Source organism: Phodopus roborovskii, unplaced genomic scaffold (assembly GCF_943737965.1).
Source record: "Phodopus roborovskii unplaced genomic scaffold, PHOROB, whole genome shotgun sequence".
NCBI classification, from domain to species: Eukaryota; Metazoa; Chordata; class Mammalia; order Rodentia; family Cricetidae; genus Phodopus; species Phodopus roborovskii.
The window spans coordinates 19,976,464-19,989,595 of record NW_026126418.1 but is presented as its reverse complement, the minus strand read 5'-3'; the positions used below and the strand labels follow the sequence as shown (position 1 = coordinate 19,989,595).

The 13,132-nt window shown below is 36.5% G+C and overlaps 1 protein-coding gene across 1 annotated transcript; it reads left to right on the top strand.

The window, feature by feature from the left end:
- The first annotated feature begins 1,936 nt into the window (after positions 1-1,936).
- On the top strand, positions 1,937-2,881 carry LOC127222303 (olfactory receptor 1009). Its single transcript, XM_051184312.1, has one exon. The coding sequence runs from the start codon at positions 1,937-1,939 to the stop codon at positions 2,879-2,881; it is 945 nt and encodes a 314-aa protein (XP_051040269.1).
- The last annotated feature ends 10,251 nt before the right edge of the window (positions 2,882-13,132 follow it).

Here is a 13,132-nt window from a genome sequence, read left to right as displayed (position 1 = left end):
TTGTCATCTTAAGTGACACTGTTTTTACTGTTTAACCTTCATTTCATTTATTAATGCTAATTTAACACCCGTGCCCCTATTGGTTATGGTAATTTTATGCACTGTTCTGATTACTATATCTTTATAATTTGCTTTGATATTTGTCTAATGGAAAATTCCCCTCTATTTTGTTTTCAACACAGCTTTGGCTGATTTTGAAAATTTTTCACTTCCATAGACTTTGTAATTTGGTGTTGCACTATAGATTGTGTTTAGATTTTTGGTTGAAATTAGGTTGGATTTGTCAAATAATTTGATGAAACTCCTAGCCCAATTAGTGGGAGAAGAAGAGGAAGAGGAAGAAGAAGAAGAAGAAGAAGAAGAAGAAGAAGAAGAAGAAGAAGAAGAAGAAGAAGACGACGAAGAAAGGTATAAATGTATCTCCTGATGAAATCAGTCCATAGGCATGAAGGAGACTACCTATCCAAGCAGAGTGAAAATCAAGTCACTGCTATGTCTGTAAGAAGGGGTGAATTTCCCAATAAAAGAGTTTATTTTGTTTTGTTCTTTATAAGGAAATGGATCTTTACCACTGAGATTGAGATTTCTTTGTGTACATTTTTCTTTTCAATTTATTTAGTCATTTCAGTGTTTTATTGAGAGATCCATAAATTATTTTCTAATTAAGATTTTTAAAACCACTTTTAAAATGGTTTCTTACCCCATTGAGAATGAAACCAGGAGCTTATACATTCTTGACTATTTCTCTACCATATTTCAAATTGTTTTCTAAGAACATTTTAATATTCCACTCTGGGGTTCTGATAGTTATTTTGACACTTGATATTTGTAATATGATATTTTCTTATTCAAACTCATATACTATTATTTTTTCATTTTTACATTGATCCTTTAACTGCTTTGTTGAACAGTTCTAACTCCTTTATATTGATAAATTTTATTACCTCACAATTTCATATGTGTATATAATGTATTTTGGTTATCTTCCCCCATATTTTCTTAGCATCACCTGTACCACTTCCCCATAACTATCTTAAGTTGATTTTTCCAAGTGTTCTATATGGCATTTTGCCAAATAGTGACATCTTTCTTAGCTTTTATTTTCTGTAATTACTTATTTCAAAAAGATTTATTTTAATTTTTATTTGTGTGTGTGTGTGTGTGTGTGTGTGTGTTGGTGTTGCGTGTCTGTGTGTACATTCATGTGCACAGGTACTCAAGGAAGCCACATGAGTACATCAGATTCCTTGGAGCAGAAGCAGCACCTGCCTGGGAGACAACATGATAGGTGTTAGGAACTGAACTAGCATCCCCTGGAAGAGCAGTGAGTGCTCTCAACCACTGAGCCATCTCTACAGCCACAGCCATTTCTGAAATTCTGATTTTATTTTCTTTATAGGTTTTATAGAGCACCCAATCCAATTTCTATGCAGTCTATTATCATGCCAAATTCATAATTCCTATGCAGTCTCATTTGACATGATTACATCAGTGTCTACACTACATATTTTCAGGGAGATTCTCCTTATTCTGTTAAGTACTTTTACAATTAGGGCCAAACCCAGAGCCTGATATTTAAGCACATATGATTATTTTTATTTATGGTTTAGAAAGTTTATTTGACAGCTACCTTTTATTGAACTCCTTTAAAATTCTTATGAAAATAACAACGTTTTCCCCTTTAGTCTGTAAAGGCAGTGGTTTTACTGGCAATGTTGAACCATTTCATACTTATATACTAATTTTCTCTTAAAAACATAAACTGATATCACTCTTCTGATAATAAATATTCAATTTGCTAGTATATTTTTTAATTCTAAAATTCAGTCTTGTGATATTAGCCTGTGGTTTCTTCTCTTGTTCATTATTAAGCAGTTTTAAGTTATAACTACCCTATAGTTCTTCATTTTTCTTTCCATAGAGATGAACCTTACCCATGGCAGATGACAACTACACAAGGATCACAGAATTCATTTTTATTGGCTTGAGATACCACCATAAGCTACAGGTTTTCCTGTTCTTGCTCTTTCTGCTTTTTTATCTGGTTACTATGACAGGAAACTTGGGTATGATCATTCTCATCCGTGTAGATTCCCGTCTTCACACTCCCATGTACTTTTTTCTTAGCCACCTGTCATTTGTGGACATCTGCTTCTCATCAGTTGTGGGCCCCAAGATGCTCACAGATTTCTTTGCAGAACGGAAGGCTATTTCTTTTCTGGGCTGTGCTTTGCAGCAATGGTTCTTTGGTTTCTTTGTCGCCATCGAGTGCCTTCTCTTGGCATCCATGGCTTATGACCGCTATGTGGCTATCTGTAACCCACTGTTGTATTCAGTGGCCATGTCCCAGAGACTCTGCATACAACTGGTGGTTGGACCCTATGCTGTTGGTTTCTTCAACACCATGACTCACACTACAGCTGCTTTTCGACTCCCCTTTTGTGGCTCCAACATTATCAATCATTTCTTCTGTGACATGTCTCCTATCCTTTCCCTCATATGTGCTGACATACGGATCAATAAACTGTTGGTTTTCATTGTGGCAGGAGCTGTATTGGTTGTCAGCAGTACCACCATCTTAATCTCCTATTTTCACATCCTCATGGCCATCCTGAGAATCCACTCTGCTGAAGGGAGGAGAAAAGCTTTCTCTACCTGCTCGTCCCATGTCACAGCCGTTTCCATTTTGTATGGAACTCTCTTCTTTATCTATGTGCGGCCAAGTGCCATTTCTTCTCTGGACCTTAATAAGGTGGTGTCTGTGTTCTACACAGCAGTGATCCCCATGCTCAACCCACTCATCTACAGCTTGAGGAATAAAGAGGTGAAAGCAGCTATGGGCAGGACAGTCACTAAGGCCAAATTTTTCTTCAAAAACTAAATTGTCATCAAGAACATAAAGGAGATTCAAGGCAAAACTGTTAGACACGATTGGATCCACCTAGACACCATCTCAACATAATAGTTTGCAGAATTTGCAATTGATATCTTTTAATCCTTCCAGAGGGCTTTTATTTTGCTACATAAAATATATTTTATTTTACTAAATAAATCAATGAAGCTTTATTTCATCATGTAACTATGCACGTTAATACTACTTAAGCACGTTTTAGTCCTTAAATGTATTTATTATTTTAAGTAAGGTAAAATCCTATAAATACAAGATGTGAGTAGTAGAGTAGTACATTGCAGCATGTATGCCCCTTGTTTCTTCATGTAAAATTGAAAATAAGTAGAACTCTTTGCTGAGGTTGAAAGTAATTTCAATTAAATATTTTTCTCATTTATTTAATTTTCAGCTTGTATAATCTGTTTTTCATGCTAGATTTTCTTTTATTCTTGATCAAAGCAAAACAAACAATAGTTGAAGTTTATAGACAACTTGGCTAACTTTCTTGCTTTTGAGGATTCCAAACACAGAGAAGCGTCCAGATTTGATCAGAAGTCTTAGATGAAGTATTTATTCAAAGAATAAAAAATTGGGTTATTTCAAAAACATCAAATTATGCTTGAAAGTAAATCAGAATCTATGATTATCTTTAATTATGCTAATTGGGTATACTGTAAAATACACAACATAGTTAATAATTATGTCAATTATATGACTATTAGGAAGATCTATAGCTGATGAGATAAAAGCAGGTGAAGCATGCTGTAGTGATTCAAGGAACAGCTAGGGTATATATTTATCTCAAGCTCTGCCCACAAGGATTTCACAATGAGCTTGCTGGGTCCCAGTGTGCCTGGTCAGAAGACCCTGATGGCAAACAGCCTCATAGTCTCCTCCTCTTCCTCTTCTTCTTCCCTTCTTTTTCCTCTTCTTCTCTTCTTCCTCTTCTTCTTCCCTTCTTTTTCCTCTTCTTCTCTTCTTCCTCTTCTTCTTGCAGTTGGACCTCCTTTGAGTGTCATAGTCACTCTAAATACAGCACTTCACTAGGATTGAGAATAGACTGGTTTGGTTTCAGACTGGTTGATCAGGCTCTCCAGAGTACTGGGGAACAAGACATGTCAGAGGATACATAAATAAGGCTTGTCCATGGCTGCGTGCTGCAATTATCATGAAGAGAAGGCCTGGATTATGAGTCAGGCTGCTAAACAAACAGAAACAGTGCCAATAGGAGAATTTACAAGGGCTACATATGGTAGTTCACAAATTTCTTCCATTTAACTTATACTATTTATGTTTTAAACAATTAGATGGAGGCTAGGCTAGCCTGAGCCATCTCAGAAATGAGTGTGTTTGCCACTTTGAATAGAAAGTGTGACTGCCTTTTCTCCCTAAAACCAAAAAGCTGTGTTTATCAGCAAAGGTTCTTTGATTCTGTAGTTTTTTTTTTTTTTTTGAATCCTGTCATTTACACAAAACTTTCTGTGTCATTGGTACATCACCCTGACACTGTATCACAGAGGTGGGCACCCTTTCAACTCTGTGCTCACTGTCTTCCCACTTTCTTCATCTCCTAACTGGTCGACCATTGAATTGTCTGGTATAAAATCCATTGACTTTTTACATAAGATTATTTTATTAAGATGTGTTTAATTGCATAAAATAGTAAAATAGCTTGAGAGAGTCTTACGTTTTCACCATATATTTTATTATCATTCAGTTAACCTGGTGTTCTGTCTGAATTTTTATTTTTTTTTAAACTGAGAATCCTTTCTGCTGCAGAAAGGCAGAGTCTCTTTCTCTTGCAATTGTGATAAAAATTCATTTTGTATGGGGATTACATTTGAATTTATTTATTAGGAACAGAAAGGTTTCTGGCTTTTTAAATCATGGTTATTTTTTAATTAGAATGTCCCTGTTAACAATTCCTGCCAACAGTACGGTTGCCTATAGAGAAAGGGATCTAAACATACTTCAGACTAGTAAATAGAATAAAAATAGCTTGTACAGCTGGGAAGATGGCTCAGTGTGTAGAGTAGAGGTCCTGAGTTCATCCCTCCAGAACCCATGTAAAATTGATGCAGATTGTTATATCTGTGAAAACAGTTTCTTGGATGGTGGAAAAGGGAGAGGTTCAAGATGATAAAGTTCACTTTCGATCTTCACACGTATATGTGATCTTGAACACACACACACACACACACATATTCACACACACACACACACACACAATGTGGGTGGAGTTCTTAGAAGAGCTTCTAGACAAAGCAAATGCAACTGAAATGTTTTCATGGTTCCAGGCTACTCAGTGATGTTTCTGAGTCACAGGCAAAGGAATAGATTTTTAGACAGGATTTGCATTTCTGCCACTTTTGGCACCATTTCTATTCTTTTCTTGGGTAAGAAAAATAATCATTTATATTCAGCAATCTGCATTTCTCTTTCAGGAGACTGTAGTCCATTGTGACTGAAGTATACTCTTCCTCAAACCTCCATCACGAAATACCTGCACCACATGAGGGTTCTAGATAGTACATTCTTGTCTGATTTGAGTGGTAGCAATTGAATTTCTTTATTATTATTATTATTTCTTATTTTACATATCGATCCCAGTTCCCTCTCCCTCCCTCTCATCCCATTCCTTCGACCACCCTCCCATACCATTCCTCCCCCCATTCCACAGGGAGGATGATGCCTTCCAGGAGGGAACAACAAAATGTGTCAAGTCATTTGGAGTAGGGACTAGGCCCTCCCTCCTGCCTCTAGGATAAGGGAGTATCTCTCCATGGGAAATGTGTTCCCAAAGTCCTTTAATGTACCAGGCGTACATGCTGGTTACACTGTCAGAGGTTCCTTAGATTATCCAAGCCTTCTGAGACCCATGTTCAGGGGGTCTGAGTTGGTCCAATGCTGGTTTTCCAGCTATCAGTCTGGGTGTTCATTAGCTCCCGCTTGTTCAGTTCACCTGTCTCTGTGTGTTTGACTAACTTATCTGCCATCATAGAGCCATCATCTAGTAGCTAATGGAGACAGAAGCAGACACCCACAGGTAAACACTGAGCTGAACTCCTGGAATCCAGATGCAAAGAGGGAGGAGTGATAAGAAAATGCGGGCAAGACCAGGCAATTGAATTTCTAATTACAGAGTTTGTTGTTGTGAGTTGCATTCATATATCAAATATATTTTTCTATGATTTAAATAAAAAAAATATACAATGCTATTTAAGTAAAACCCTCAAATAAAACAAACAAAACAAAACAAAACAAAAGTTTCTTTGCTAACTTGGCCAATAGCAAATCATATTACTACACTGGTTACTGGGGTAATGGGGTTCAGCTCAGGACTTGTGTTCACCTGCGTGACTGAAGTGATGTGTGTATACTTTAGGAATAAATTGGAACATGGCTAGTTCAACCAGTAAGGCTCTTGGATTACTCCAAGTCTCCACTATGGCTGATCCCACAATGCTAGCTCACTCTACTCACAGGATGTTTTGCTCCTGGCATCCCTGGGAAGCTGTGACAGTAACACACACACACAGAGAAGAAATAAGCAAGGTCTTAGATTCTGTTCATTCACAAATGTATGGGTGTAGGGGAACACTGCCCTTATAGGCTGTACCATCATGATAATAAGGTTATACCCAGAACGACTAAGAAAGAAAGAACTCAATTGTACTAGATTCAACTCTGTGGTATAAATATCTGCAGAAGAATTCCAACTTCCATAATTATAATTTTCACTTAAAATGACAATTTTAGCTATAAATCTAAGTACCTTCAGCCAAGATGCTTGACTACATTTTCTAATTTCCTTTTAGTTTAGGCTGTTACAATGTGATCAATACTAACCAATGACAAATCTTTAGTGGAAGGTGAATGACATTTTTTTTCTAGTCTCCTTTAGTTGTTGCCATGTGATGAAGTACTAACCAATGATACTCCATTGGAAGATTTGTGAGTGCTTCTGGGAAATCCTAAACTTACATGTTTCTATCCCTGACATATTTTGATTATCCAGAGTGTGGATCTTGTATGATCATTTTGGATTATGAGATTATGGTCCTCTTACAAACTCTTACAAACTCTTACAAGCTCTTACAAACTTCCTCTATTCTTCATCTGTGATGTTCCTTTGACTTTAGCTTAATAAATAGTCTTTTGAAATGACTTTATATCTTGAATTTTTACCAACTTAGTTTTAGAAGCTAGTTGTATTTTTGAATATGAAAATCAAACCTTGTTTATAATGGGAGATTTGTGACATGAGACATTTCACATGAGGAACTCTCTCTTTTTCCCTCCCTGTATCTCTTAAGTAATCACCTGCTGGGAAATGTGTGAAATTGACATTTCTTGCTATGCTATTGCTGCTCTGGCCATTAGATGGCAGCATCAGCACAGAAACCACATGTAAAATGGCCTGATCATGCTTCTATTTGTTCTTATAGCATTAGGAAGATGACAGGCTTAGAGAAATCTTCCAAAGATGGCGAATGGATTTGTGCGGGCTGAGAGATCAAGAAAAGTTTATCATGTGTATGCGTGCATTGATTCCATAGGGAAAAGCCAGCACTTTAATTGGCTTATAGAATTTCATTGTCCCATAAACAATTAATCCTCACTGATAGGTTTTGATATCCCTACCTTTTGATTATAGGACTAATAATTATAGAGGGTGAAGGGTTGCCTGTGGCATGCAACAGAACTTGGTTATGTCTGTCCTAGAAACACACAGCTTAGCTCTGACTCATCAGACATTCTTTCATGCCTAAGCTCCTCAGAAAAATAACAGACTAAACAGCCCAATTATCTTTCCTAGTCCATCCTTTACTACTAAAGTACACACAAAAAAAGTTTGTTGTTGCTTTCATTGCTCTTCCTACAGTTGAGTATTAGAATATTTATTTTGTTTTTCTAGTTTTTAAGTTTTATTTTATTGTTCAGGAACTTTAAAATACCCTAAAAGAAACCTTTCTTTTTGTGGGGCAATGCTCATTTACCAATAATGGAGGTTGTAGGCCTTCATCCCTTGGTGGCACTCTTGCTGTTGACAGATCTTTCTCACTTTTCTTTAATAAATCTATGTTCATTATGCTAAATACATAATGTAAAATTTAAAATACTGACACATGTCAAACTCTAAAAATACACTTCCAGCATGGGGATATATATGAAGAAAATACTATAAGAGGTGTTGTTGTAATACCTGTAAAAATAATGGTGCTTCAAGATGACACTGTAAAGTTGGAACCATCCTCTTCCCAGAGTCAGAGAGCCTGGGGTTCGTAGATGTCACTGGCTTCGTGAAGTTGCCTGTAAACAAAACAAAATAAAAGCCTTTAGATCTCAAATTATATTCTTTTCAGTTTTCAGTCATTACTACCCTATCACCATATATCCTCTACATTTGTGTAGAACTAAGAAATAAATAGTAGAGTGATATTTATTTTATTCAGTTTTCTTTTCTGTGTCAATGTCATCAGTTTGGTTCTAACATTCATTTAGATAGAACATTGTTACTAAGTCCATTATAAGTCTAATGTTTAATACTAATGGGTCTTTTGTGGCCTGTTTATTATTTTAGAAGTTTTTCTATTCTGTTTCAGCGTTTGTTAATCTTGGCCACCTTTGTCATCAAATCTAGAATCTTCTGGAAGACGCACCTTTGGATGCATATGTGATGTTTTCAGAACCTACCTGAATGTTAGGAGCATTATTTCACGGGCTAGGGTCCTGGACTGAAAAAACAGGAAAAAATGAACTGTGCATGCAAATTCATCTTTCCCTGTTTCCTGTGGATGCTACACCATTTCCAGCAATAATGGCTTTAGTGTCATTATAAACTGACCATAAAACCACGAGCAGAGGAAAAGCAAAAGCAAAAACAAATCCCAAATCCTCCTTTCTTATATTGCTTTTGTATTCTTCCCAGACAGGAAAAAGAGAGCTAATACAAATTTTCAGTAAAATATTTTATATTAACTTAGATTAAATTGTCCCAACTAAAAATGTAATGTTTGATTAAGGATGTAGCTCAGTTGGTAAAGTGTTCTGAGCTCAAGTCTCAGAACCACATAAGCCCGTGGTGGTGGTATACACTTGCAATCCCGGAACTTAGAAAGTAGAGAAAAGGGGGAACAGAATTTCAAAGCCATCCTTAGCTACATTGGGAATTTTAGACCAGTTTGGATTACATGAGACCTTGTCTCAAAGAGAGAGATGAAGAGAGATAAGGGTAGGATAGGGAGATAGAGAGGTAGACATAGAGATAGACACAGAGAGAAAAAACACAGAGATAGACTTAGAGGTAGATAGGAGAGGTAGACAGATAGACAGACAGAAGGGGTAAATTTAAAAATTGTTATTCTTCTAAAATCAGTTATTCTTTTATGAGAAACCTGCTGTAGACCAGTGTTCCCTGCATGAGAGTCTGTAGCTCTGCCATTACATTCATTGTGAGTCTGAAGTTTTAGGGGAAAACCATAATTTTTGAAATCATTTAAGTGATACGGATGGCAAAGAAAAACTCCTCAATCGACCCACAGATCTGGAGTCTACCAATTGGAAAGGCTAAAAAGGAAAGCACATTTTCATTGCTAATATGTTACTGATTGCTAAAAATGAAACGAAAACACTACTCTGGCGAAAGGTTGACAATTCACAATTGAACATTTTTGATGGGAGATGTCATTCTGTAAATAAGTTTCTCTTATTGGTTAATGAATAAGGCACTGTTGGCCAATAGGAAAGACAAGGAGGATTCAGGGAGATATAGGAGGAAAGTCACAATGTAGAGACTTGAGAGAACAGAGGTCCCGACCCTTTCTCCAGTAAGATAAGACCAAGTGGAAATACTTAGATTGATAGAAATGGATTAATATTTAAGACAGAGCTAGCCAGTAAGAAATGCTAGTTATGGGCCAACAGCATTATATCTGGTATAGCATACCTGTGTATTATTTGGTGCTGACACGGCATTGGGTCCAGGTTGGTGGGGAAAGCTACTCGTAAAACACTTTCATAATGCTTTTGTTAGTTTGAGTTCATATTTGTAAAAATGTGTTTTTCACATCTCTGGCTACCTACATAAATTCAATGGTACAAGAAGGGACCTTTACAATAATATATAATTAAACTGCTTAGGAGTAGGATTGATGTAATAAAAACTGAATTATATTAATACTTCAATATTCCTATTACTGACTACCTTCTGTAAAATAGAAAAGAGCAAAAAAGAATGGAGAATTTAGGCTTGGTAATACCTTCAAGTAAGTTCTATAAAGTTAGGAAATCAACTTTTACCTTGCTGGATTTTAAATGTAAGTAGAACTGAATTTGCATCTTACCTTGCCAATAATTACATTAAATAAAAATGAACTTCACTTGTTTATTACTTACACATGAGCAGCTTTTTATTTCTTCTCTAATCTTGGCTTCCTGTAATTCTCCACCAGGTGTGTCCTTGTAGATTCAGATGAGGTGATAAAATAATGAAGGACAGTTTTAATATGTGAACACCTCTTTGGATAATTAGAAAGAAATAGACTGTCTAAATTTGAATTGATAGGTCATACCATTAATTGAAAAGTGTGCTTTGGGGCTAGTGAGATGGCTTACTTTTTTCTTATATATTTAAATTTGAAACAAACTTGTTTTGTGTCAATTCCAGTTCCCTCAACCTCCTGTCCTCCCTTGTTCCCCCCACCAACCCCCACCCCATCCCCTTTCTGCTTCCCAAGGAGGGTGAGGCCTTCCATGGGGAGTACTCAAAATTTGTTATATTATTTGGAGCAGGGCCCAGGACCTCTGTCATGTGTCTAGGCTGAGGGAGTATCCCTCTATTTGGAATAGGCTCCTAAAATCCATTACTATACTAGGGATAAATGCTGATCCACTACCAGAGGACTGTTCATTTCTCCCAGCTAAAACCACATTCAGGGAATCTGGGTTGGTCCTATGCTGGTTTCCCAGCTATCAGGCTGGAGTCCACGAGCTCCCCCTTATTCAGGTCAGCAGTTTCTATGGGTATTTTTCCAGCCTGGTCTTGACCCCTTTGTTCATCATCCTGTCTGCAACTGGATTCCAAAAGTTCAGCTCAGTGTTTAGCTGTGGGTGTCTGTTTCTGCTTCCATCAGCTACTAACTGAAGGCTCTAGGATGGCATATAAGGTAGTCATCAATCATTATTGGGGAAGGGCATTTAAGGTATCCTCTTCTCTATTGCTTAGGTTGTTAGTTGGGGTCATACTTGTAGATCTCTGGACCTTTCCCTAGTGCAAGATTTCTCTTAAAACCTATAATGGCTCCCTCTATTATGACATCTTGGTATATCTCTCTCTCTCTCTGTTTTGCTCTCCAGTATTCTTTCCCCTACTCAATTTTCCTGCTCCTCCCAACTCTCTCTCCCCTCCCCACATACTCCCAATTTGCTTGTGAGATCTTGTGCCTTTCCTGAATGAGAAAACCCAGTCAGAAAAAGATAAACATGGTATGTACTCGTTCATATATGGATGTCTCCAGGGGTCCATGTATGCCTCTCTTAGAGTCCTTCTTGTTTCCTATTGGTGTAGATTTTAGGCTGGTAATCCTTTGCTCTCTATCTAACATCCATATATGAACGAGTACATACCATGTTTATCTTTTTCTGACTGGGTTTTCTCATTCAGGATGGTTTCTTCTAGTTCCATCCATTTGCCTGAGAATTTCAAGGTTCCATTGTTTTTTATCCCCTGAGTATTACTTCACTGTGTAAATGTACCATATTTTCTCCATCTATTCTTCAGTTGAGGGGCATTTAGGTTGCTTCCAGGTTCTGGCTAGTAAAATAATGCTGTGGGGTGGCTTACTCTTAAAAGTGCTGGATGTAAAGCCTGACACCTTAATTTTGGTCCCTGGAACCCACATGGTCAATGAGAGGAACTCACTCTCACAAGTCTTACTCTTATCTCCAGGTGATATCTCTCTCTCTCTCTCTCTCTCTCTCTCTCTCTCTCTCTCTCACACACACACACACACACACACACACACACACACACGTACACAAGCCACTTTAAAAATAAATTTAGAAATATTCTGTAAAATAAAATAAAAATTAATTTATTTAAAATAAAATGTGACGTGACGTACTATTAATTTGTTTAAAATAACAAAAAATTCAATTTAAAAAGTTTGAATTAATGATTTGATTTTGTTTCTATAGGTCATTTATTTTAGATTTCAGAACAGAAATGGCAATATTCTAGACAAGTATTATTTTTCTTCAAAATTCTATCCATTATTAGGAGAATATTGGTTAAAAACTCATCCATTAACATGTAAACTTAATTTCCTCCTAAATTGACAAAAACTATCTTAGATTGGATATAGAGGAAACATGTGTTATGAGTAGGTTTTTCCCTGCCAGTGTGGCCCCACAGCCATGACAGCGTCAAATAACACAGAGAGACACTATAATTGATATAAATGCTGTTGGCCAGCTACTTGTTTCTTATTGGCTAGCTCTGTCCTAAATATTAACCCATTTCTATTAATCTAAATATTTCCACGTGGTCTCATCTTACCAGAGAGAGGGGCTGCTCTCTCTATCCTCCATCTTGAATCTCCTCCCTACTTCTTCTTCTCTCCTCTTAGTTTCCTTTTGCTTTCTATTGGCCAACAGTGGTTAGGATCCACTAACCAATACGAGAAACATATTTACAGAATTACATCTCCCATTAAACATGCCCAGAATTAACATGCCACCTTAAAGCTTTGATTTTATACTTTGAATATCACAAAAACAATTATTCAAAAAACCAAGGAAATTTGTTGAATTACCCAATCAGAAAATTGTGGATATTTGAATTATTCCATTCTTTCTTCATATTATACAATGAAAACTGGGACATTTATAATTTTGAACTATACATAGCTTTATTCATTATTCATTATTCATTTAGAATAGAATTCATAGACCCTTATAAATAGTGTGTCAAAGATAACACACAAAAGACATTGAGTTTATTGTTAAAACAGAGGGCAGAGTATAGTAAACACTTTATTATAATGTCAAAAAATCCATGGTGACCTATGGGAAACTTGATAATGACACCACATGATCTTTCTTGTGTAAAAAGGTGTTCAGCATTACAAATTTAAGGTATACATTTCAATATAAGTTCAAAAAAGAATATTTAAATTTTTTTTAATTATACAAGCTTGGCTGATAGCTTAAGCTTACACCCCCACACACATAATATGTATA